The following is a 23,773-nucleotide window of genomic DNA, read 5'->3' as shown; positions in this document are numbered from 1 at the left end:
TCTCACAATCACATTTATCTGTCCCTGTATAATAGTATGAACTTTCTAGTTTCTCTGTGAATTTTAGATATTTTCTGAGATTCTGTGTTGACATGCAGCACTCATGCTAAATTTGGGCCATGAATTATTATGGCAAGGTAAGCTTTCTGGGCAAACTGAAGACATTTGTCTAAGATAAAGACAGACTTGATATGTAAATTGGAACTGAAGGTTTCATACATAAATTTCTCTATTTCAGGAGTTGTTGAGAGACAGCCAGGTGACATTTCTGCAGCTGAAAAGCGCTGAAGTTGCCACACAAGTCACACTTCGAGACTTCCAGGTACAGCACTTTCCTTTTTTTCCGACACTGTTTACAACATGATCTTGTACATTACAGATATCCCTGTTATCAAACAATTCCTGTGGCATCTATAATTTTGTTTCTGCACCAATTTTATTTGTACTGTTATATTGTTGTTTTATTCTTTGACAAGCTAAAGCAAAGTTTATTGTAGGTCTTCATACTAATATTTTTTGCACTGATTGTAACATGTTACAGTTAGATATATAAGACATTAGGTGCTTGATTACTACACTTAGTTATATGCTGTGAGACCTCTGTGATGTATCATTTTTGCTAACATCATTTCCTTCCTCACAGGTTTACGCTTCAATAGATGTCACCGAGTATGTAGAGGACCTGTTCAAGCTCGACAGTAAAAGGGGCACAGTCAACTTGGAAACCTTCTCAGAGGTAACCTTTCATAGAAAACTACATTTTTCTTTAGTATTGGAACTTTGCTGGCTACAAATTTGGAACTCTGCCAGTTTAGAACACTGAGAAAACCTTTTTCCTCCTACCACAAGATAAAACCACTGCAAAAGCAAACAAATCTATGATACTCATGGCAGAAAAAAAAGACATATTGTATGCATTTAAGTTCACATGGTTTTAACTTTGCAGTAGGGAGAAAATGGAGTGTATGGGGTGGTTTTATGTTCACATTTGAAACAATAGTAGTGCTACAGAAACACCAGCAAAAAATGTTCGCGGTGGTTTTAATGTTTGCAGTGGGTCGCGACAAACAGCTTACCATGAAAACCACGAACATAAAACCACCGGGAACATTTCTGCATTTACAGTAGTTAGTTAACTATGCAAATGTCCTTTGCTAGCTGGTGAACCAGGAAATGTTCTGGGTGATCACCGAGATCTGCAGTCAAGATAACCTCTGGAAAAGGATGAAGACCATCAAGCAGTTCATCAAAATTGCAAGTGAGTATCATTCAGCACCAAGGAGAGGTACACAAGGAGTGAACAGTTTGTACATGTTTTAGCTTGGCAACTACTGAATCCAGATAAACTAGCTTTTCCTTTAGTACGTGTAGTAGAACTTTGTTGCTTGCAAAGTTGGTACTGTATGCACATAGTCCGAAGACAAATCGGCACCAAGGACAGGTACACAAGGAGTGAACAGATTATACATGTTTTCACAGGGCAACTGATGAACATCCTTTTCCTTGTAGTAGTAGAACTTTGTTGGTTATAAATTTGGTACTGAATGGCATGTGGTCCGAAGACAAATCAGCACCAAGGACAGGCAAGTCAAATTGCAGATTTAAAGGTCATTCAGCACCAAGGGCAAGCTCCATTTCAGAACCGAAAAGAACTGTTATATCTTACTGTTTTAAGAGCTACAAGCCACTTAACATCCACTACACAAGATGCTACTGCTACAGATGATGTTGCGACGTAGTCCATACCTTTGAGGTCATAAAGTATAAACATGGAGGTTTTAGCTTGGCCAGGCATATAATTTTAAGACCTGTTAGATAGGTCTTCTGTATGTGAAGGAAGTTGTGCTGGGCAGGAGAGCGGTTTGACCCCTGACTTTCAAACCTTATGACCTAACATAGACAAACTATGATAATCATTATGGATAACGATTTTGGTGTTTGATTTTTTTTATATTTCTGCCCTTTATATACAATTGTTGTATTGTTTTAATGTATGTAGCCAAGGCATCTCTGAAAATTGATGCCTAGTCACAAAGAGAGCCGAAACAAAAATAGATATGTGAAGTTGGGGAAACATGTTTACCCATTGAGTCACTGACGAAAGATAGCTGATGCTGTTTGAAACGTCTGTTTCAAAATTTTATCCAGTTGCTTGAGTCATTTTTTTTGGAGTTTGAGGATAGGCACGCCTTTTTGATCCATCTTATTACCTGTATGTCTTACCTTCGTCAATGTTTATCCGTTGTTTCCTGCATTCCAGGATACTGCAAGGAGTCTAAGAACTTCAACTCCATGTTTGCAATTATCAGTGGCCTTGGGCACGGCTCTGTAGCCAGACTCAAGTCAACCTGGGACAAACTACCCAGCAAGTACGAGAAGATGTTTCAGGTACGTCCAGCAGTTCAACCAAGTCACTCTGAGCTGTTGCAAGGCTTGACAGGTTTTTGAGGGTTAAGGGGTTTTAGAAGTGAAGTGAAGTGAACTTTATTGCTCAACAATCGTACATGGTACAAGGCTAATCTATCCTACAATTCTAAGTACAAAATATTTTCGAAACCAGTGTATTTGTTACAATATATAGTCATGTATGAGTAATTCTGTCTCGCTTTTCGAATGATTTATGGAGAAATTGACCTATGTACATGGATATAGGAGTCGGACATGACAACAGTACATAGAAAATATCGCTCTGTGTACCAGATAGGGTGAAGTTTGTCTTAGTAGTAATAGTCTGTAAAAGCATATCTCTCTCTTTGCTGTGAAGGATGCGAGGACAGGGCATGACGAGTTCTATACGAGTCATAACAACAAGCTTCTGGTACAATTTCATCCTCACCATTATCTAGTGGTGGCATGGCCAGTTTTGTTTTATTTAAGTATTTCTTGTTCCTTTTCAGGATCTGGAAGATTTGATAAATCCATCAAGAAACATGTCAAAGTACAGAAACTTGTTGAACAGTGGTGGCATGGCCAGTTGTTTTTTTTCATTCAAGGATTTCTTGTCCCTTTTCAGGATCTGGAAGACTTGATAAATCCATCAAGAAACATGTCAAAGTACAGAAACTTGTTGAACAGTGAAGCAGCCCATCCTCCAGTCATTCCGCTCTTCCCCATCATCAAGAAGGACCTCACCTTCATCCACCTCGGCAATGACTCCAAAGTAGATGGACTGGTGAGTACATGTATACTGTAAATGCATCTAGGTTTGCATGGTTTTTATTTCACGGTAGGGAAAAAATGAAGTGTTCGCAGTGGTTTTAAGTTTGCATTTGAGACAATAGTAGACAAGGGGGTAGGAGGACGAAAAAAATTTGTGGTGGTATTATTCTCGCGGCGAAGAGCTTACGGCAAAAACCGTGAACATAAAACCACCGCAACTGATTCTGTATTTACAGTATTTTCTGCAAGAAGGTTATGTATGCTTTACAAAAATCGAAATCCTGGGTGCATGTGCACTTTTATGTACCCTGAATACAATGTAGGATCTCTGCACCTAATTTTTGACCGTGGACCTAGATATTTTGATAGGCTAGCCTATAGGGTAAATGTACTATTGTACACCGTGTACTCTTGAAATATAATTATCAGAAAAACCAATTATGCAAAATTGCCGTCACCAGTGAGTGTAGAAATTCCTTTAACATAACCTGTTTCCTTTTTTTTCCAGATCAACTTTGAGAAGTTACGAATGGTGGCAAAGGAAGTCAGGCACATTCAGAGGATGTGTTCTGTTCCATATGTAAGTATCCCCTAGAAATGTGACTCAGATTTCTTCCAAATGACACAAAGTAATATAGGTTTAATCTGGTGGAAATGTAATGTTTATACACTTGCTTCACTGCTGTAGTAAAATCCAAAGCTCTACAGTCAAACCTGCCCAAGAAGACCACTCAGGGGACCAATGAAACCTGCTCTATGTGGACAGGTGGTCACTATAGACAGGATTCTTAATGCTTGTGTCAATAGAATATTGTTTAAGGGACCACCAAAAAGTGGTCACATTGGCCTGGTGGTCCTTATGTAGAGGTGGTCACCTGTGCAGGTTTGACTGAACCTTAGAACCTGTTTTCTTCTTTCAGAATATGATTAGTGTATTTAGTGACCAGTACATGTAAGTTCAGACCTGATGTTTTGTACTGCCAGGCGAAGTTGCACCCCTGAGTTTTTATGTTTCAATGATGTTCCTGCTAGTTTATGACCGGAGGGGGTTCTACGGCAAAAGGTGCGCTTGTATCGACGTCATGGGCGTCTATGATGGCTCCCCTTATACCAGTGGTGAGCTCACAGGTGATGATAAGACTTCGTAGATGGTGACTTGATGTTAGGTGGTAGTCACTGGTGGGCTCGTAACTGTCTCTCACACTTCCACTTGTTGGTGCAACCTCTGTGCCTACCAGCAGGCAAATGTAGTGGACAACCTCAAGCCGACCGTACACACTCATGCCGCATAGTTACCTTTTTTCCGTTGATTCAAGAGCCCTATCACTGAAGAAGCCACACAGGCAAAACCTGTCTGAGCGTGGGCTTGAATAAAGTTTCTAAATGGAAACTATGCAGCTACAGCATCCTTTCTGAAGATTTGGCATGAGTGTGTAAGGTTGACTAGAGGTTGTCCACTACTGTCGCCCTCTGTGCCTGTCAGCGTAAGGACTTAAAAATGTGTGAACTTGTATAGAAATACTAGGACTGAATTCAAGTTGCTTATTTTGCAGTGCCGCAGAGCTAAACCTGATAAAAAATTAACATATGAATTGTCAGTAGTCATTTATACGTATAAAAGAATTCATTTTGATTGTAACAAATCAAACAAGGAAACAACTTTCCTCTGAGCGAACAGTAACCATTACACATATGAGCACTGTGCAAAAAAAATACTTTTAGATTTAAACAAACCCTAACTCAAATATCCTGGTCCTTAAATATTGAAACCTATACGTTGTATTATGACCCTGACAGGCACATGTACTGGTTAGCTAATGTCACTGTGACTCGCAACATTTCAGGAGCTTTTCTGATCACAACTCTTTCGTTTTTACATTGTTGAAAAAAGCGCCTTAAGTCTAGCAGGAAATTCTGTTGTAGATGTATACAATGCAGTGCTGTCTCCAGGACCCGTCCCTCCGTCCTGGGACAGAAATGTGCTTGTTGGGAGGGGGAAAAAATTCCCCTCATCCTTTCCAAAATCTGAAGTTCATGACATGAAATCGATGAAAAAGTATTTTTGTAAACTTAAAGTGACAGATTTAACAGAAAAAATTAACAACAAAGTCATCGTCTCCAAAACAATGAGTGGGACAGAAAAAAAATCTAAAGATGGAGACAGCCCTGATACAATGTAAGGAAACATTTGGACGATCAAGCATTTTTCAAACAGCTCCTGCGTGTTGTGATGTGACGGTTTATAAGAAGATCTAGTGGCTATAACTGAAGTCTTGTCCCTGTTCTTTCGTGCATGCATCTCTCTATATAGCTGCTGTGGGGTGTTTAGGAAGCGTCGTATCCTGTCTGCATGGCCGTTTTCTTCCGTGTACCGCTGGACTCGTGACCCTCTCCTCACAGAGACAGATGCCTTCCTTGTCATTTCCTTTTCTAAACAATCGTAACCTCCCCACTTCAGGACCAGGCCTCAATGTACGAGAGTAGCTCAGGCAGTAGCGGTGTAACATCGAGCAACAACCGCCAGTCCACAGGCATGCTGGGAGCTATGACGGGGTCGAGATTCGACATCTCCACCATGGGAAGGCGCTGGAAGGACCGGAGAGCGTCCACAATGCCCAACCCTAAGAAAGTTTTTGAAGAGGTACAGCACATTTTTGTTACCTTTGCCAAAGAAGGTTTATTTTAAGGTCCCGTTTGTGAGTGTTTCTGTGTACTTGTAGACAGCATAGTAGTAGTATCCAGTGTTTTGATTATACTGCTGCCGGGGTCCCTGACACGGGTGGGCAGCAGTCGGCAAGTCTTTACACCATACAGCATATCTCAAGAAATTGTAGATGGATCTAAATCATAAATGGTATGTGGGTAGGGGTCAGGAAAGCAAGCAGAAGTCACAACAGTCGCACCACTTCAGTGCACCCTTATACTTACATGTATAGCCAACAAAACGATGTCCATGTACACAGATCTTCACCATTATAAAACTCTCTAAACCTGTGTTACAAGTGGTAACATCAGCTTTCGTTTGATCTTTAACTTTCAACATTATTTCATACATGGTCTACTAATATTGCGATTGAAAGTTAGAAAGTTAGCATTGTTTACATGTTCATTGTTGATTTTCCTGTTGCAGGCTATGATGGCTCGCCGGGTAAAGCAGTACCTGGCCAACCTCACCATTATCGAGGATGAGGATAAACTCAGGGAACTCTCCTATAAGTGTGAACCGCCTCCAACACAACAGCCTTGTAAGGAACATTTCAGAGATTTCAAAGACTTTTATTCTGTGATTTATGATATATACATTTGTGTGGCGTAATGGTAGGGTGTTTGGCCCAGAACTCAGAGGTCCTGGGTTCGAATCCCCTAACTGTCACGTTGACCTTGAGCTCTTGGGACAGGCACTTTACACAAATTTCCACACTTCACTCAGGTGAAAAATGGAGTTTGAGGATAGGCACGCCTTGAGCATGTAAAAGAACCCACCACACATATTGGAAAGAGAAGGTGTCTATCTCTGCATGAGTAGATCAAATAAATCTCTCCGGATATGCAGCTTGTACTGTTCATTACAGACCTGGTGTGTTACGCCAAGAGTTGGTCAACCAGGTATGCAATAGTAACAAACAAATATGTTTTTGGCAAGGATTCAAGAGCATCAGCCTATTTTGATTTATTTTGGATCCAGTATTGAAAATCGCATTCACATCTTCCCTTGCCATTCTCTTCCCTACCGTAGCCCCGACAAGTTCTGCCGCGGTGAAGAGGCGCAACACCGTGCCAGAAGGACCAAAGTCCAACTCTCTTCTCACAGTCCCACCAAGCCATACCACCCAGCGCCGCACCCTCGCTGCGCAGCAAAGAAGACACCATCCACCAGGGCCAAGATTCGGTAAGGCCAAACACTGCACCCCGTAATTATAATAGCCTAAGTTAGTAGTTTAACCTTTAAGGCATTCTCTGTAAGATTGACTCAAATTAAAGCCCTATTTTCCCACTTTGATTATGTTCATATAATGTCAGCGGTTGGTCTAATGGTCTTATTAAATAGATTATTAAAATTGGTCTAATGACAAGATGCCACACAACAGATGTAACATTATTAGCTCGACATAAAGACGCAGCTAAAGTCAAACTTGATTGAAAAAGGCTTGCTATAATAATTGTAGATATGTAGATAGTACATGTACAGTATGTTTGTTTATTTGTTTAACCAGGAATACAGTATTGCCTGGCGGTGTTTTTCAACGATTCCTGGGGGAATGTAATGATGTAGGTCCTGGCTATTCACAATTGTGCAATGACTGACAAAGGATGCAGGTGTTCGCAACATTACATGAGACTCTATGTATGACAAAGATGACTTAATTTTGACAGGTCTGGAAGAGCCCAGGACTGATGACCAATCAGGGCGGAACTTATTAAAATTGCATGGTTAGTTTGATTCAGGGCTCAAGGCTTGGCAACTACTTTCCTGCTTTTTTGCTTTTTTTTTATTTTTTATTTTATTTTATTTACGATTCATTATCCCTTTAGGATGAGACAGCTACTTTGTGTGTTGGGTTTGCTGATTTCCTTTGTTTTAGTTGGTGTGGTGTTCCCTCTTCAACTGGCTGACGGAAAGCTTTACACCTCATCACATTTTTGTGCACCTTCTCAAATTAACGCACAAGCACTCATGCTCTTGCAGGCCCAAAATTAGGTATCTCACTGGTTTGGCAACCTCGCTGTGACCTGATAGATAAGATTACTCTTGACTTTACAATGGGAATATCATGCAAAATGTAAAAGTATGACTAAAAACAACAAAACATACAAGTGTAGGAAGATCTGTTGAGGGCTCAAATTGCTCTGTCGCAGTGATGTTTAGTCTCCAAGCAGGCCCAATGGATTGCAAAGACCGTATCCAACTGGAAGAAGGAGCTTGTATAGCAAAACGTACTTCCTCTGCCAGTTTGATACGGTCTTAGCAACCTATAGATCTGCTTGGAGATTAGTGATGTTGCCGTTGTGCCATGGGACCAGTGAGATGACCACTTAAGTGCAGACACTAATGCTCTAACAGAAAGTGCTTGCATAGGCATGGCTGCTTTTGTGTTAAATGCTGAACTCTATATTTTACGTTTTAACCAGAATAACGCTTGTTACTTCACAGTTGGAAAGACACTGACAATTTGGGAAATTGTATCGATTTCAAGTGCAATTTCTCTCAAAATGATAAGTTACAATAGTAACATTTGACTTAATGTTATATGGATCGTGGGAATGTTAGTGTCTTTTCAAACTTTATGTAACAGGTGTTACATTATTGCATTCTTCTGCAGTAGACGTATGCAAGTTTCCTTACTAGAGTCCAGAGCAGTTTCGTTTTTCTTTCTTACAAAATCCCAGGTCAGATTTGATATTGACGCTTATGGATAGCAGCTGCTTTGCTCCACAATATTAAAGCAACATTGGCTGTTTGATAACCTTAACCCCTAACTTTTTAGTAACCTTATTCAAGAGCAAACCATCATCATCATTACATACAAGCATCTAGCAAACCATCCTGCTCACAAGTCAGCAAATTAACCAATGCAGTGGAAACCCAAACCTACTGGACACAAGTAAAAGGACTGAAAGTTATTGAACTGTGTATTCTTATTTACAAGAGCCGATAACTGTAAATGGCAACATAAAAAGTTGTAGTTACCCAATTTTTCGGCTGATCAACTCCGATCTTTATGAAGGAATGAGCAATCGACTGCTTCTGTGGGGTCACGTTCAGTGGATTGCCCATTCCTTGACATAGACTAAAGTTGATCAGTTGAAAATTTGGGTGAGTCTAAAATTTTCATGAAGGCATTTACAGTTCAACTTTGATTCAGAATAACCATTTCCAACACAGATGAAGTTTCAAGTGGAGTACAAGACATGTACACGTGACGCAAAGTAACAGCCTTCCAAACCTGTGTACCCCCCACCTGTGTTTCACAGGTGCAGAGTCACCCACAGCCCTGAAGAAGCTCCTGTCTCTGTCGGAGGAGGCTGCCAGGAAAGGGAACAAGATGATGCAACACAGACACTCGGTGGACAACTCCCCTGCCGTTTCTCCCTCTCATTCACCGAGGCTCCGCAGAAGTCCTGGGATGAGGTCAGTGTTGTTACCTCCATGAAAAGTGGAGGTATAGTTTTTGGTCTGTTTGTCTGTGTGCGTGCATATGTACGTACGTATCCGTTGCAATATCTTTAGCACTATAATAATTGTAGATATGTAGATACTACACGTACAGTATGTAATGATGTAGGTCCTGGCTAGTAACAATTGCGCACTTTGTTTTGTTACCTCCATGAAAAGTGGAGGTATAATTTTCGGTCTGTTTGTCTGTGTGCGTGCATATGTGTGTACGTATCCATTGCAATATCTTACAAAAGTCTGGATGGATTGTGATTATATTTGGTATATGGCTAGTTGTTGTGGACCCGGCAGTCAATGTCGATTTTGGGTCTCCTGGTGGCCGACCTTGGTACTGCATCAGAACTTTCGGCTATGGCTTTACGACATGTAGCTTAACTCTTAGCATTTTGATAATTTTGCAGAAGGAGAACAGAGGCACAGCGAGTCAGACGAGGCCACAGTGTCGACACAGACATCCCGCTCAACAGCAACCATCTGAGAAAATCTCTCTCCACTGGTATGGCTTTCTTTGAACTCCAGTACAGATTTTTAATTTTAGCACAAAAAAAAATCATGAAAACAGAAGGCTGGGGTGAAAACTTGCTCCTGACCCTCAGCCTGTTCACTCCCTGATACTGTGTGCACCAAAGTAAAAACATAATCCTCTGAGATTCTGTTTTCTTGTTGTTTTTCCAATCTAGCATATTTTTTTTTAAATTTTTTTATTCCGTTAACCAAGAAAATAAATTGGTGTGGCCTTATCCAGTTGCTTGAGTAAGTTATGTCCTTCCCTCAATTTCTAGTATCAAATTTCTGGTTTCTGTTTGATGGTGAAAGATATCTACTTGGTTTCTTTTGCTTCTATTCTGCTTTGCTGCATAACTTTTCCGTTAAAGATTGTTTCTTCTGCTGTTGTTGTTTATGCCCTTGTTTATGTTCCGCAGTGGGGTTTTATGTTCGCCCCTCCCCTGTGGTGTCTTCTTGGTTTTCCCTCCCTCGGTTTCTCCACCCGTCCTTGCTGATGAAAGGTAGCAGAGAATTTGCTTCCCACAAAATTCAAATCACTGTGGCTGAATCCTTTGTTGAATGATTTTTCAGCAGGGCTGTAAATATCTATCTACCTGCCTACCTACATTGTAGTCCCTTGACCTCCAGGTCGTCGGGGGGACAACTGTCCTCAGAATCGTCTGTTTCTTGCAACAGTCAGCCTATCCATCTGCAATCAAAATTCAAAAATTGAAATTGCAAGGAACTAAGAAATGCAATAAAGAATCATAGCTGATCTCGTGAGTCATCGTACAGTCAAATTCATCCACACTGCTCCTAATGCTTTCTTTTCAATAAAAGATTGCTGTCTGAAAGCTTTCTGCTTTTTTACAGTAATACTTATCCTTAATAAATCTCTCTAGAATTGGACTCAAATTAGTATTACGTTTGGGTTTTGCAGGCAATTCTAGAAATTTGCAACTTAGAAAAAAGTTGCAGGTTTGTTATTAACAGAAAAAATATTTCATGCCCTGTTGAGTGCTGCTTTTCACATGCATGGCTCATTTTGCCTTTTTCTTCTCCCTGAATGGACAAAGGACACCCATCCATTGCTCTACTGCGTCACTGCGTCACTGTATCACATATTTTCTCTACATTTCTCCATTCCCCCTACAAGTTATTGAATGGAATATCTTCACGAATAACGGCAGTATTGTTTATAGCAAATTTGTGCCTGTAGGTCATATATCTACGTTAATGAGGGTTTGATGTCGGATATGATTCTATTTTTCGGTTGTGAATAAGGAACTTTTTTATCCAGTGATTCTCCAACCTGATTAGATTATTCATGGATGTTTTTTACTGCAGCTTCGGTCCCCGTCTCCACGGCGAAGAACGTGCCGCCTCCCCCGTACGAAGGTTCGGACTCCGGCGTGAGCATGGGCAGTATCTCCAACTTTGACAGCATCAGCAACTGCTCAGTCGGGGAGAACTCGCCTCCAACCAGGGAACGCAAGAACTTCGTACAAATGAGTAGGTTTTCCAGAAACACTGCATTATTACTTGATATACGTATTGTCCAGGGATCTCCCCAGAAAATAGAGCAGGATGGGGGAGGGTGCTAAGCACAGGATTCTTGTCGCCGGGGAGGAGGTCTGGACGATGGCATGCACCCATCAAGTGGAGGGCAGCTGTTGCATTTTGCCTTTTCCAGACACAAATGGAAGTCTACAATTAATGGAATCTCGAGTTTTGAGCAAAATTACAGGAGCTTCACTGTTTCATTTTTTAGGGAGATCCCTTATTGCCAATAGATAAGGCCTGGGGAAAAATGTTATTTCCGGTTACGATCCTGAAAACATTAGCATCGGTAGGTAGAGATTCTGTTTTCTTTTAGATTTTGGTTGAAGACATACACCAGGTATACTGTATATTAGCAATGTAATACTGAATGGCACTGGTATTTGCAACATCACATTGTAATTATACAGATATACATTGTGCAAGCACAAGTATATTAATACGCTGGACTGTACAAAGAAGTACAACATGTACTACACATTTTTACTGTTCAGAGCCCTCATCTGTTAACATAGCGTGAAACACAGGAAGTCTTGAATTAACCTTCTTTTAAAGACTACTTCAAGACATCCTAAATTGTCTTAACCTTATTAACATACCCATTCAGAGTTTTGGTATAAAACCTGGTGTTCTCAGTCCTATCGTTAGTCACTGACGAAAGACAGTGGATGCTGTCTGAAGCGTCTGACTGTTTCAAAACTTTATCCAGTTGCTTGAGTAATTATTTTTGGCGTATCTTACTACCTGGATGTCTAACTTTCATCAACGTACAGGAAGTCTGTTTTGAATTTCATCACACAGATGTCAGGTCGAAAACCTTCATATACCCTTGCTGCTAGGGTCAGCAGGTTTTTGCGAGTGTAGGTTTGGTAACTGGAAACACAACATTTTTTTTCCTAAGCCTAATGTTCAAATAGATCAAGACAATGTTGTCATTCTATCTTCCCTAAGAATAATTTATGATCAGTTTTGTTAAGAGGGTACACTCAGATACAGAATATTAGTAAATTGCTTACTAACTTTGTAGTTTATTCGTTTATCATTATTATGGCCCTATTAGTACCTTTCTTTACCTGCTCCCTATCCTTGATTCAGTCTAACGATTGCTTTCATCCTTAAGAATGCTTCATTCTTGTTAATATTTTCCCATAGCACTGCTCCTCACTCAATAGAGTTTCTTTCTCTTTTTTTTCCTTGGGTTCTCTACTGAAGTGAAAGTGTTTGTGAGCCAGGCTCCTTTGTTGATGGTGTCATCTTGGCACTTTCCTCGACTTGGGAACCTCGGTCACCCAGCCAGAGGTAGACATGCCCCCCTCCCCCACGTGATGTGTGTTGGTCCACTTGTTTCAGAGCTGCACTTGCCTATTGTGTACTAGTATATGCACTTCCAGGACGATTCGGCCCTTAAAGCAGGTGTCTCACTGGACTGAGGCACGTTGACGATCTCGCTGCGACCTGAAATGAATTCATATTACCCTTGACTTGATAATGGGAATATCATGCAAAATGTACAAGTATAACTAAAAAGACAACAAAGCACACAAAGCGAAAAAGAATTGTTTTTTATTGATGACATTCTTTGAGTGCTTTGTCAAATCGCTCGGCCGCAGCAAGGTTACCAACGTGCCACAGGTCCAGTGAGAGACCAACTCAGCCGCCCATCAACCTGATCAACTCGGCCCAACACCCTGGTCAACTCTGCCTGGGTTAGGATATTCTCCAAGCAGAGGTTTTGGTCGGGTGGGGTAGTAGTGGCCGGGGTTTTTTACGCTGGCCTCCCTTCCCCCCGCCCCGGCCACTACTACCCACCCGACCAAAACCTCTACTTGGAAAATTGGGTTAGGGTATATGATAGGGTTAGGGTGTTGAGGCGAGTTGACCAGGGTGTAAGGCCGAGTTTGTCTTATTAACCATGGGCCGAGTTGTTAAAGGGCCGAAGTGTCCAGCATCCCACACCTCTTACTATACAGTTACAGTCGAATGTATGGCAATTACATTACAAAACTCTCTTGAATTAGACGGACATTAGAAACTTGAATTCCCTAACAGCTATTTCATGTCAATCATCTTTACAGCTCTACGATGCTGTGACAAATATAGATATCATCCCATCTTGCAAAATAAAGTATTGACATTACTCATGACATGTAGTGACAAGTTAACATGTAACACTTTCAGCACGATATCTTTGAAAATTGGGAAGTGTCTCTCACCAGTATTTCAAACATTTCGGTGTCCTACACCTACATCCATTTTCCCATTGTTCTGCATACTTTGATGGCATGCTATCTAGGATGACAAAGGGCAATTCGTTGATCTCAAAGAAACATTCATGTATATAACCACCTACCTCTTCAAATGAAGCTTTTGCTTTTGCAAAAGAAGCAGCTAGGGGGACCTAAAATTAATCAGTTACAGATTTATCAAGACTGCTCAACCTACGTGTACATGTACCAAGCACCATGGCCTTCCGAACAATGTGTTGTACCTACACCATGACCAATCAAACCAGGTGAAACGCATTGAAACTCAGATTCGTATGATCAGCCATGACCCGACAAATCGCTTTCTAACTTGCGTTAACGACTACATCTGACCAAACAAACTCGCCAGTGAGATGGTGGAAGGTTTCAGCTTCCAAAAGATGTTTTCAGATTGACAATTTTGACACTTTGGAAGTGATTGAATCTGCCCGCGATTTAACGTTTAGAGAAAGGTAGTAGGAACTTCTTTTTTTTTTAAACGTTAAATCGCGGGCGGATTCAATCACTTCCAAAGTGGCAAAATTGTCAATCTGAAAACATATTTTGGAAGCTGAAACCTTCCACCATCTCACTGGCGATTTGTCGGGACATGGCTGATACGAATCTGAGTTTCAATGCGTTTCACGTGGTTTGATTGGTCGGGGTGACCTAATACATGTTCAACAGTGTTGTATCCCCAATGCATGGCATTCCTGCATGTTTTGTGTTTCTCAGATGTTTGTATGATAAAGGCAAACTCATCCTCTGTGTTCTTTTGGATATTTTTCTCCATTATACCAATCTATTCGGGAGAATTTGTTTGATAACCCAGAATTTGTTTGATAACGAATTCTGTACTCTTGAGTAATTCAGTACTTCTTGTGTAATGCATAGTATACATGTTTTGTATCTTGCCTAATTTACGTATATGTGCTATCACAGTATGTTATACACCTCAACATGACACAAAAATGGCTCTCTGAAAGACTTGGTTAAGTCTTGAGCCACTCTAAAAAGGAGCAAACTAAAGTAAGAGTATGCCATAAGGGAGTTCATTGTCACTTCATGCCTGATCTAACTTACAGTCATTATCAATTACAGGCTCAAGTTCACCGCAGGAGAAGAGAAGAAGTCGGCCCGCCTCTGTGGACTCGGGATCCAACTCGCCCCCCTCGGTCAGAAGCAGACCCCCCTCCAGCAGCAGCTCCAACCCCTCGTCACAGGGGTCGGGATCCCCCCCTCTCCCCAGAAGGAACCCCCCTGTTCAGGCCACCATGTCAGTGCCTCCTATGTACTACTCAACAGCAGACAACCCGACGGCAGACAAAGATGGTAAGTTAAAGGAAAGCAAAACGTAAAATTGAAAAGCAAATTATACTGTGTTAAATACGCCCCAAAGTTAATCATTTAAGTTCTTCCGTTTTACTTGAGTCCGATTTCGACAGGTTTTCAGGGGCTAATGTGTCAAGGATTTATGAATTCTCCTCCCGGGGGCTCCTTAAAACTAAGCTTGCTCCCTTCATATTACTGATGTCACTTTTTACAAGAAGATGTCCATTTGTTGAACCCTCAGCTGTACCCTCTTCCGCCCTTTTAAATGCAACATCAAGGAAACCCTGTCTCAACATTAGGTCTCACAAAATAGTTACAGGCATGCTTGAATGCTTTGTAAATTAAAACAAGGAGGTTCTATCACCCTTGATTAAACTGACTAAAATGTATTGGAAAAGTTTATGTGTTTTTAACTTGAAACAGTTTCACTCAGTAATGCTTTCTTGTGCATGTTACCAAAGTAGAGGTGTTGTGCTTTTAAATCTATGTTAAACTTTGTTCTTGTTTAACACTTAACGCTTTCTTCTCTTGCAGAGCATGATAGCAGATACCCCGCTCCTCTTTCTCTCCCAAATGCTAGCAGTAAGCCCACCCGACCTCTCCCTCCTACTCCTGACCCTCGACCTTTGCCCCCACCCCCTGACATCAGGCACCCTCCCCACCCAGCCCCTGACACCAGACAACCTACCTATGTCTCTTCCCCTAAGTCCAGACAGCCTCCAACCCCCTCCAATACCAACTCTCCTCTCTCTACCCCCACTAACAAGTACTTTCCGTCATCTCCCTTATCAAAACAGTCTGGCTCTCCTGTCAGTAAGCAGTATCCACCCACCTCCCCGTCGGGTAGACAGCCTCCGTACCCCCTCCCCTCTGGCCACCCCCCTCTGTCCCCCTCCTACAGCTTACCCGCCCCCTCCTCCCCTAGCAGCAGACCACACGTGAACTCACCAACCGCCAGACAACCTCCATCCCCTTCTGCATCAAATGCACCTCCCCCGGCCTATCGACCCCCCTCCCACAGGCCAACCCAACCCCCACCCTATGAAAAAAGACCTCCCCCTCCTCCACCAAGACAGCCCACCACCACTCTCACCTACGACCCCAGAATAGCACAGGTTGCTGTCCACCATGTGACCCCTGACCCGTTTGACCCCTCCCAAGTGCCTGTACATCCTGACCCCCTCAGTCCCAGAGCGAGGCTGCCGTCATACCCCGACCCCTACACCATGCCTCGGACCTCCGTCAGCCACATGGCTCCCGAGGATCCCGAAGACTTCGACTTTGAAATAGAGGATGGTGAGTGGGGCTGCGACTGCTTTTGTGTCTGTATATTAATCAACTTGTATAACGGCCTTGAAGCTATCTCTTTGTGCATTACTGTGTCTTAGTCTGTACTAGACTGACTGTCAGAGAGAGAAAATCGGCCCTGCAACTTTATGCATACACAGCGAAAGCTGGTTATACATATACATATACATGTATCACATTGAACAACCATTCAGGCTCAAGTCCTCTATGTGTGTTGAACCACTGCCCTTTGCTATCTAATGGGCAGTATTTGCTTCACTGTAAGTAATTGCCCAAGGGAGGTCATAAGACTATTTTAATGTGGGATTTTGGTATGGAAATATATTGTGATGTTGCTGTCAAAGAATTGACTCTCTGCTTTTTCCTATCCTATCGCATAGTAGTTTTCATATGGTGTAAGGTGCATCCATATAACCAGTCATTTTTAGTGTAGAGAGAATAATGCTGGTGTTTCTATGCTGGTGGAGGGTATCATTATATAATGTTCATGAGGCACTTACATTTGTGCTGTAATTCCAGATGCCCTCTCTCTCACACTAGAGTCGCCCCGCAACCTTTCACGTACATTAGGCTTGTATCGACTATGGCAAACCGCTCTAGTGATTATTGGGGGCATGGTCACTAACTAGCTGAGCCAATCAGAGAATTGCCTAAAAATTGTCTTCAGGTCCCAAATAAGGCAAACTCTTTGATCTTCATACCAAGATAAACAGCTCTTAACATTGGATGGTACTTTCTGTTTGTTTATCAGGTACCAAATTGAAAATCTGTCAGATCTGTTGGTAAAGGGCAATCATGGTATCACTGAATACTGACCGAATATGCAAAGAAATTATTATCATGTTTTCTTCGCTAGCCCTGACGCATGTTGTATGTCCGCCATATTGGAAGTCACTGTAATCTGCGCGCTGATTGGCTTGTGCTAAATAAGGCAAGCTCATTAACATCTATAAGCAAGACGGCTCGATATTCACTTTGAGCAGTTGGTTTGCCGAAGTCGATAACTCTGGCTTAAGGCTGCGGGAAGACTCTGGCGTGAGAGAAAGCAGATGCCATGATCCAGCATTCTCTCCAACATGCTGTTCTAAATCATTTTTAACAGATCTCTGTTCTGTCATGCACACAGTGGTATAAGGATGCTTGCTCCAGTGTCAGGGGAGAGTGCAATAAAAAAGTTTGTACGTTGTTTCCTTGAATCACAGCTGTCGTGTGTTCAGGGGGTTGCAGTGCCATCCGTTGTAGTTGTATATCCCTAGTCTTCCGTAACCGGTACTGCTAACAAATGTTCAAAGTTGGGGCTATAGCTTATAACAAGGGATAGTCCAGTATCGAAGACACTGTCTGTTGAAATGCATGGACACTAAGCTGGTTTGGTATTTCTTACTAACTCTCTCAGTAAGAAAGCACTGCTTTTGAAATATTTTAGAGATCCTGCCTCAATTTTCATGAGTAGCTGTATTGAAAATAAATCCTAAGTTTTACCACTGTTGTTCATGTTCTTAATGTATTCTGGATGCAGTTTTTGATAAAATTCTCCTTTAAAACTCTATTTCTCTTCAACTGTACTGCAGCCCAAAAGTATTTTTAAAATAGTAAATGAAAGCAAATTTGTAGCATTTTTGCCCAGTGACTGTACACAACTATTGTCAAACAAAAGAAATTATTACAGACAAAACACTCAAAGCATATGTTAGGCTCCGGCTAGTTTTTGCCGTCTTTTTAGGCCATTTTGTTCGGCTTTATATTTTTTCCGGCTACCTCTATGTCCGCCAGCCCAATGAAAATGCCTAAAAAGACGTCAAAAACTTGCCGGAGCCTAACCTCTGCTTGGAGAGTACTGACAAAAGACACTGGTGGGATCTCTCAAATAGAAAACAAGGGGTGATATTGGACTGTCCCACAGGGCACGGTGGTAGGCAGTGGTGGAACACTGGTTGTGTTGTATTCTTTCCTCATCATTGCATGGTTGTGTTTGTAGTTCCAGAAACGTGTGGTGTATTCTGTAGGAGGCTAGAAAAGCTGGTAGAAACTTAAGATACAAATCCTACATAACAACAAGGGAATTGTTGCTTATTCCTCGCAAGAAAAATTTGTCAAGCTCATTTAGAAAAAAACAAAAAACATTTTTCTGTGACAGCAATTCACTTTTAAAAAAAATCTCAGCTAAGGCCACACCAATTTAATTTCTTGGTTAACAGATTTTTATTTTCCAAAAAAAAAATTTTTTAGAAAATTTCTAAAAAGTTTCTAAAATAGGAATGGTTTGGAATTCTAGTTAATGGAGAAGAATAAGAAAAAATATCCTTTATCTTGTGTATTTGAATGTCAATGAAAAGTGTGTTGTCTTTCTGCTGTGTACAGTAATTTTGACGTGCTTGTTCTAAGAAAAAACTCGAAAACTACCTACCGCAATACATGTAGGTCTCATAGCATCTGTTTCTGTACCATCAAATGCCATTGAAAATCATTGTATACATTTTTCTCAAGTGCGTGTCCTTATGTGTTTCAGATGAAGAGGACGAACAAGTTTCTGCGGTATAGCGCTGGCCGTCAGGAACTGGTGTGCGTACAACAACCACTGTCTTGCCAAGGAACGTTCAAAAGTTGTCATCAAGAAAAACTGCACTGCCAGTCGTTCAAAGAAGTCACATCACAAATGTTGCCAGGATGTTGAATCTTTACAGACAGAAAGAAGAGAAAACATGAACCCGATGTAGAATTAAAGGTGCTGAAGCAACACTTGTGATGAAACCTGCTAACGATTCCCCTCCTCATGAACTGAAGGAGGAAATTCTGTTTGCCTCTGAGAGGCCGTGCGTCAAGTCTACAAGAAGAACATGTCACTCCTACATGTTAAACCTTACAGCGAACCAACCAGCAGACTCCAGGATGTGATGATTTGCTGTGTGTTCTCTCTGGTTGTCAAGGACATCTTGAAGTGTCTTGTGTGTGTGTGTTTGTGTGTACGGATTCAACATGGAGAATCACAGTCATACTGTAGTGTACCGACTCCACTGGAAGCAGTGAGTGTAAAAATATAGCTCAGAAAGGTGAATCCTCTTCACAAGCTGAACAACCTCTCTGACCTAAGTGCCATAGGACTCTTAAGTGGCCACTCTGTATTTTCCTCGGGTTTCTTGCATCTCGGTGTTTGATGCGACGGCTTGATGTGAAAGCCACCCAACTGACATTTGTCCTAGCACAGTTTCAATGGAGAAACTGGCTGCTATGAATGTGTGCATGGCACATTATCATCGTCCGCAGCTGATGCATAGGAATCATCATCTGCGGCATTGCATTGTTGCTGTCTATATGTACCCGACCTCTTTTATGGAGAGGTGTTAAGTAACAACGGATCTTCACCAGATCTCAGAAGCCATGAACTTTTCTTGTGCGTCTACATTTTTGAGTGTGAAAGCTGGGCTAATATTTTGATAAATGTTTATGTATGATAAAGATTCAATGTTAGGTCTGTATGAGGTTGGGTAGATAAACCCTTAACAGTACCCTTTGTACAGTATAGAAATCTTTGTTGCACACAGTTTAATTCTCATGGCTTTTCTGCCAACTACACGCACACCCCTGGTGTGCTTTAACAAAGGCAGAAATAAAACCTTATACGATTGTAACAAAAGATGCTATGAAATGCACAACGATTTGTTCAGATCATGCGTTTGGATGGAAAGCTTTTTTGAGCCGGAATACTGATTATTCGACTCTTTTAACCCAGAGGTTTAGATATTTTAGATTGTTTTATAAGTTAGCATATAACAGATCATAACTCTTAATGGGATAAAAATTGACAGTGGGTCTCTTGCAACAAGATGGCTCTCAAAGCATGATAGGCTAGTTTGATAGAGAGATTTGGGATTCAGTGAATAACATGCCAAGGCTAAAGCAGAGAGATATTTTGATACCTTCCTATGCCTAGAAGAAGAGTGGTCACTCTGGCTCTGTACTCAAGCTAGCTAGGTAAAAATAGTGAGACGACTTGATCATGTGTACAATACCGATATAACTTATGGACTGGGAGGGGTTATGAATTACATATCACACTTGTACATTTGTGTAACATACCAAGTGAATTTGTAACAAGATATGGTGGAAAACGGAGGGTGTATAAACGTAGTCTTGTTACTTTGTACGAACTGACGGCAATGACTTAACAACCATATCCATGGCAAGTGAACCTGTTTTATATACATGTATCTTCACTTTGTGAGCATTCGCTATATATTTTTCTTTCCCGTTGTTTCGTATGTTTCGTAGATATTGGTATGAAAGAGCTACAACTTGTGATCTCTGTGAGGTCCCGGTGTCTTCCCATGTTGTAGTATGTGCAAGACTGTTTTGGTCTGTCTGCGACTTGCTTTTATTTGTTTAAAACGATGTAAATACTGCAGATAATAAAATGGACTGATACAAGCATCGACTGACAATTTTTTGTGCAATTTTATGTATCACATCAACATGAGGTGTAAAGTGAATGCATCCTTTTTTTTACGTACTTAGGCCAGGCCAATTTAATTTGTTGCTTCTCGGATTTTTTCAGGAAAAAAAATGGAGTGACAGGGCGAAAAAAATTTTTTTTTAAATTTTGTGCAAATAGTCTGGGGTGAAGATAAGGGTTTACATAACATAAAGAATAAGAGGATTATTCAAATTTCAGCTTTGTATGGCTCATTTTATGCAATGCTCCCCTATCTTTGTTCTAGTACTATAATTTCAGTAACTAAATTACCTTTTGCCATGTAATAAATAGACTGATATTGAGAAATAGTTTTAATAGTGGCTATTGAGTTTTACAACTGAACAGATATTAAAATGGGAGGAAAAATTTGTGAATGGGAATAGCGACCAAAATTTTTTTTTTTTTTTTCAAAATGGGAAAAACAGGACAGGCTATTCCGAGAAGCAACAAAAAAATTGGAATGCATCCTTTTTTTACGTACTTAGGCCACGCCAATTTAATTTGTTGCTTCTCGGATTTTTTCAGAAAAAAAAACTGGAGGGACAGGGAAAAAAAAATGAAAATAAAATTTTGGGCAAATAGTCTGTGGTGAAGATAAGGGTTTACATGACCTAAAGAACTAGAGTTCCACGACCTCATACCTTCGCCAAATGATTTTAACCTTTATGACTGATGTATTAGGAGTGTTTCTCATCAATTATTAATCATAACAGTTGATTGTCTTAAAATATAACATGTCCAAAGTATGAGCTTAACAAATTATGAGCTCAACAAAGAAGGTTATGCTAATATTTTCCATTAATTATGCAAATGAGGCCCTTATTAGCATAATTTGATTCAACGATGTTTACATTCACATAACGTCCCGATGCCAAAAAAAAGTATTGAATGTATGAAATTGCCGTCATTTGCCAGTGTGGAATTAGAGAAGTTACTCATTAAGTATGCAAATTAGCCCACATTAGCATATTTTCTATCTATAAACAATTCTCTCTTCCTCAGTTACAATTTGAATAGTCATATCATGGAACAAAGCGGATTTTTAAAGTTGCCACATTAATTATGCAAATTAGAATCTGATTTGCATAATTATTGTCCAATCATACTAATCATCCCACAAGCTATCTACATACCAAAAATAATGAACATCCATCAAGCCCATCTTGTTATAGTATTTCCTCATTAATTATGCAAATGAGGTCTTCATTTGCATAGTTCATATCAATTAATATTTCTCTCTTCCTCAGTTACATATGTCACATGTTTCAGAGTCCTATCATGGAATTTGGCGGATGTATAAACTTTCCTCATTAATTATGCAAATTAGATACTGATTTGCATAAGAGGTGTCTAATCATGTACATCATCACTCAAGCTATCTACCTAGCAAAAATCATTACCATCCATCAAGCCCTTCTTGAGCTATTCCCTTTCAAAGTCAGACGCAAAACCTGCTCCTGCAGTTCCAAAAAAGCCGCTAGGGGGCCCAAACCCACACCATTTACTCTCTGTCCAAAGATCTATCTACCACTGAAAAATAAGTTCCATAGCATGTCCAGAACACGAGATATCAAACCAGGAAGTTCCGCTGCAGTACCGTAAGAAGCCGCTAGGGAGCCCAAAATCTAATCGTTTTTAGGTCTCATCAAAACCTACCAACATACCAAATACCAAGACAATCCTTCAAGGCGTTCTTGAGTTATTCTGTGCCACTACAAACAGACAAACAAACAAGCAAACAAACAAACGCTACCCTCTGCATAACCTTCTCGGCGAAGGTAATAAGAGGATTATTCACATTTCAGCTTTGTATGGCTCATTTTATGCAATGCACCCATTTCTTTGATCTAGTACTATAATTTCAGTAACTAAATTACCTTTTGCCATGTAATAAATAGATTGATATTGAGAAACAGTTTTAATAAATGAAAAATTATAACTTATGATCAATATGACCACAGTTTTAGGTATGTGCAAGCCTTGATCTATTTTAGTGACTATTGAGTTTTACAACTGAACAGATGATAAAATTGGGAATAAAAATGTGTGAATGGGAATAGCGACCAATTTTTTTTTTCATTTTTCAAAATGGGAAAAACAGGACAGGCTATTCCGAGAAGCAACAAAAAATTGGTGTGGCCTTAGATCACATTGATTATTTTAAGCTGAATACCATAAAGTGTACATCATTGGCAACTACAACTGATATTGGCATCCTGGTCATGGAATTTGAAGAGTTTCTTAGTTAAGGCATGGGGGCACTTAACTTACTAGCCTGTCCATAGCACTCCTTAGGCTTGTGTGGTGGAATTTTATGTTTAAATAACCTTCGCTTCGCAAAGTAACATGGTTACATATTCAATTTTTTTTTGCATGCTTTCCGTTGGTATAGCCAAACTTCCTGACGTGCTTGTTTGTTATGTGTCATGACTCCATCGTTTGCAGTGGCCACAGCCTCCTGCAGGGTTGTTTTTTGAGAGTCAGCATGCATGTGATTGTGACGTTTTGTATGACCATTTTGCAAATGAGCTACTATGAAACAAGGATATACATGCATTAGACCATGTACACTAATTCGCCGTCAATTGGAGGAGTAAGGCTGAGCCAGTTATTTATATCCAGTGCATGGTAGTAGTAGTCCACTGTTTTCTGCTGCTACAGTAGTGGAAACATCCTGCAGCCGCATTCAGTCTTCCTTCAGTCCTTTCCACTTTGTCCGATTCGCTGCAAGCTTCCTTAGCTCCCGTAAGTTTGTTTCTGACCGCAACGGTCCTTGACCTCTTTCCGTCAGGTCTGCATGCGGTTTAACAGGTGGTCGCTTCCCATGTGTTGATTGTTCAGTGATGCATTATTACCCCATTATTGCCAAAATAAGCATTAAGGCAAATAATTACCATTCTTTGCTTTCTGAGTGTATCTGGTAGCTTGTCTGGAACCCTGTGGAATATACTTTCTTTACTTCGATCTGGAACATGAGAATTGTTCTCCAAGCAGATTTTGCGAGAGAAAATAAATATTCTTTAGTTCGAAACCAAGACA

At 40.7% G+C, this 23,773-nt stretch overlaps 1 protein-coding gene across 12 annotated transcripts in view; it reads left to right on the top strand.

The window, feature by feature from the left end:
* Positions 1–20,688, top strand: part of LOC136448417 (rap guanine nucleotide exchange factor 2-like) — a 95,132-nt gene extending 74,444 nt beyond the window's left edge. For 6 of the 12 annotated variants that reach the window (XM_066447904.1, XM_066447901.1, XM_066447903.1 and 3 more), the window contains 18 exons: positions 239–322; positions 644–736; positions 1,159–1,258; positions 2,261–2,388; positions 3,014–3,172; positions 3,668–3,739; positions 4,192–4,287; positions 5,618–5,800; positions 6,290–6,404; positions 6,896–7,048; positions 7,534–7,590; positions 9,133–9,289; positions 9,736–9,830; positions 11,168–11,332; positions 12,593–12,679; positions 14,725–14,955; positions 15,490–16,251; positions 18,773–20,688. In XM_066447904.1, coding sequence (XP_066304001.1) covers positions 239–322; positions 644–736; positions 1,159–1,258; positions 2,261–2,388; positions 3,014–3,172; positions 3,668–3,739; positions 4,192–4,287; positions 5,618–5,800; positions 6,290–6,404; positions 6,896–7,048; positions 7,534–7,590; positions 9,133–9,289; positions 9,736–9,830; positions 11,168–11,332; positions 12,593–12,679; positions 14,725–14,955; positions 15,490–16,251; positions 18,773–18,804 — 2,769 coding nt within the window. In that variant the 3' untranslated portion in view covers positions 18,805–20,688. Of the gene's footprint in view, positions 1–238; positions 323–643; positions 737–1,158; positions 1,259–2,260; positions 2,389–3,013; positions 3,173–3,667; positions 3,740–4,191; positions 4,288–5,617; positions 5,801–6,289; positions 6,405–6,895; positions 7,049–7,533; positions 7,591–9,132; positions 9,290–9,735; positions 9,831–11,167; positions 11,333–12,592; positions 12,680–14,724; positions 14,956–15,489; positions 16,252–17,389; positions 17,442–18,772 lie in introns of all 12 variants that reach the window. The other 6 variants (XM_066447906.1, XM_066447905.1, XM_066447909.1 and 3 more) reach the window with 6 other exon arrangements.
* The last annotated feature ends 3,085 nt before the right edge of the window (positions 20,689–23,773 follow it).

The sequence above is a fragment of the Branchiostoma lanceolatum genome, chromosome 14, assembly GCF_035083965.1.
Source record: "Branchiostoma lanceolatum isolate klBraLanc5 chromosome 14, klBraLanc5.hap2, whole genome shotgun sequence".
Lineage (NCBI taxonomy): Eukaryota > Metazoa > Chordata > Leptocardii > Amphioxiformes > Branchiostomatidae > Branchiostoma > Branchiostoma lanceolatum.
This window is presented reverse-complemented; position numbering and strand designations above follow the sequence as displayed.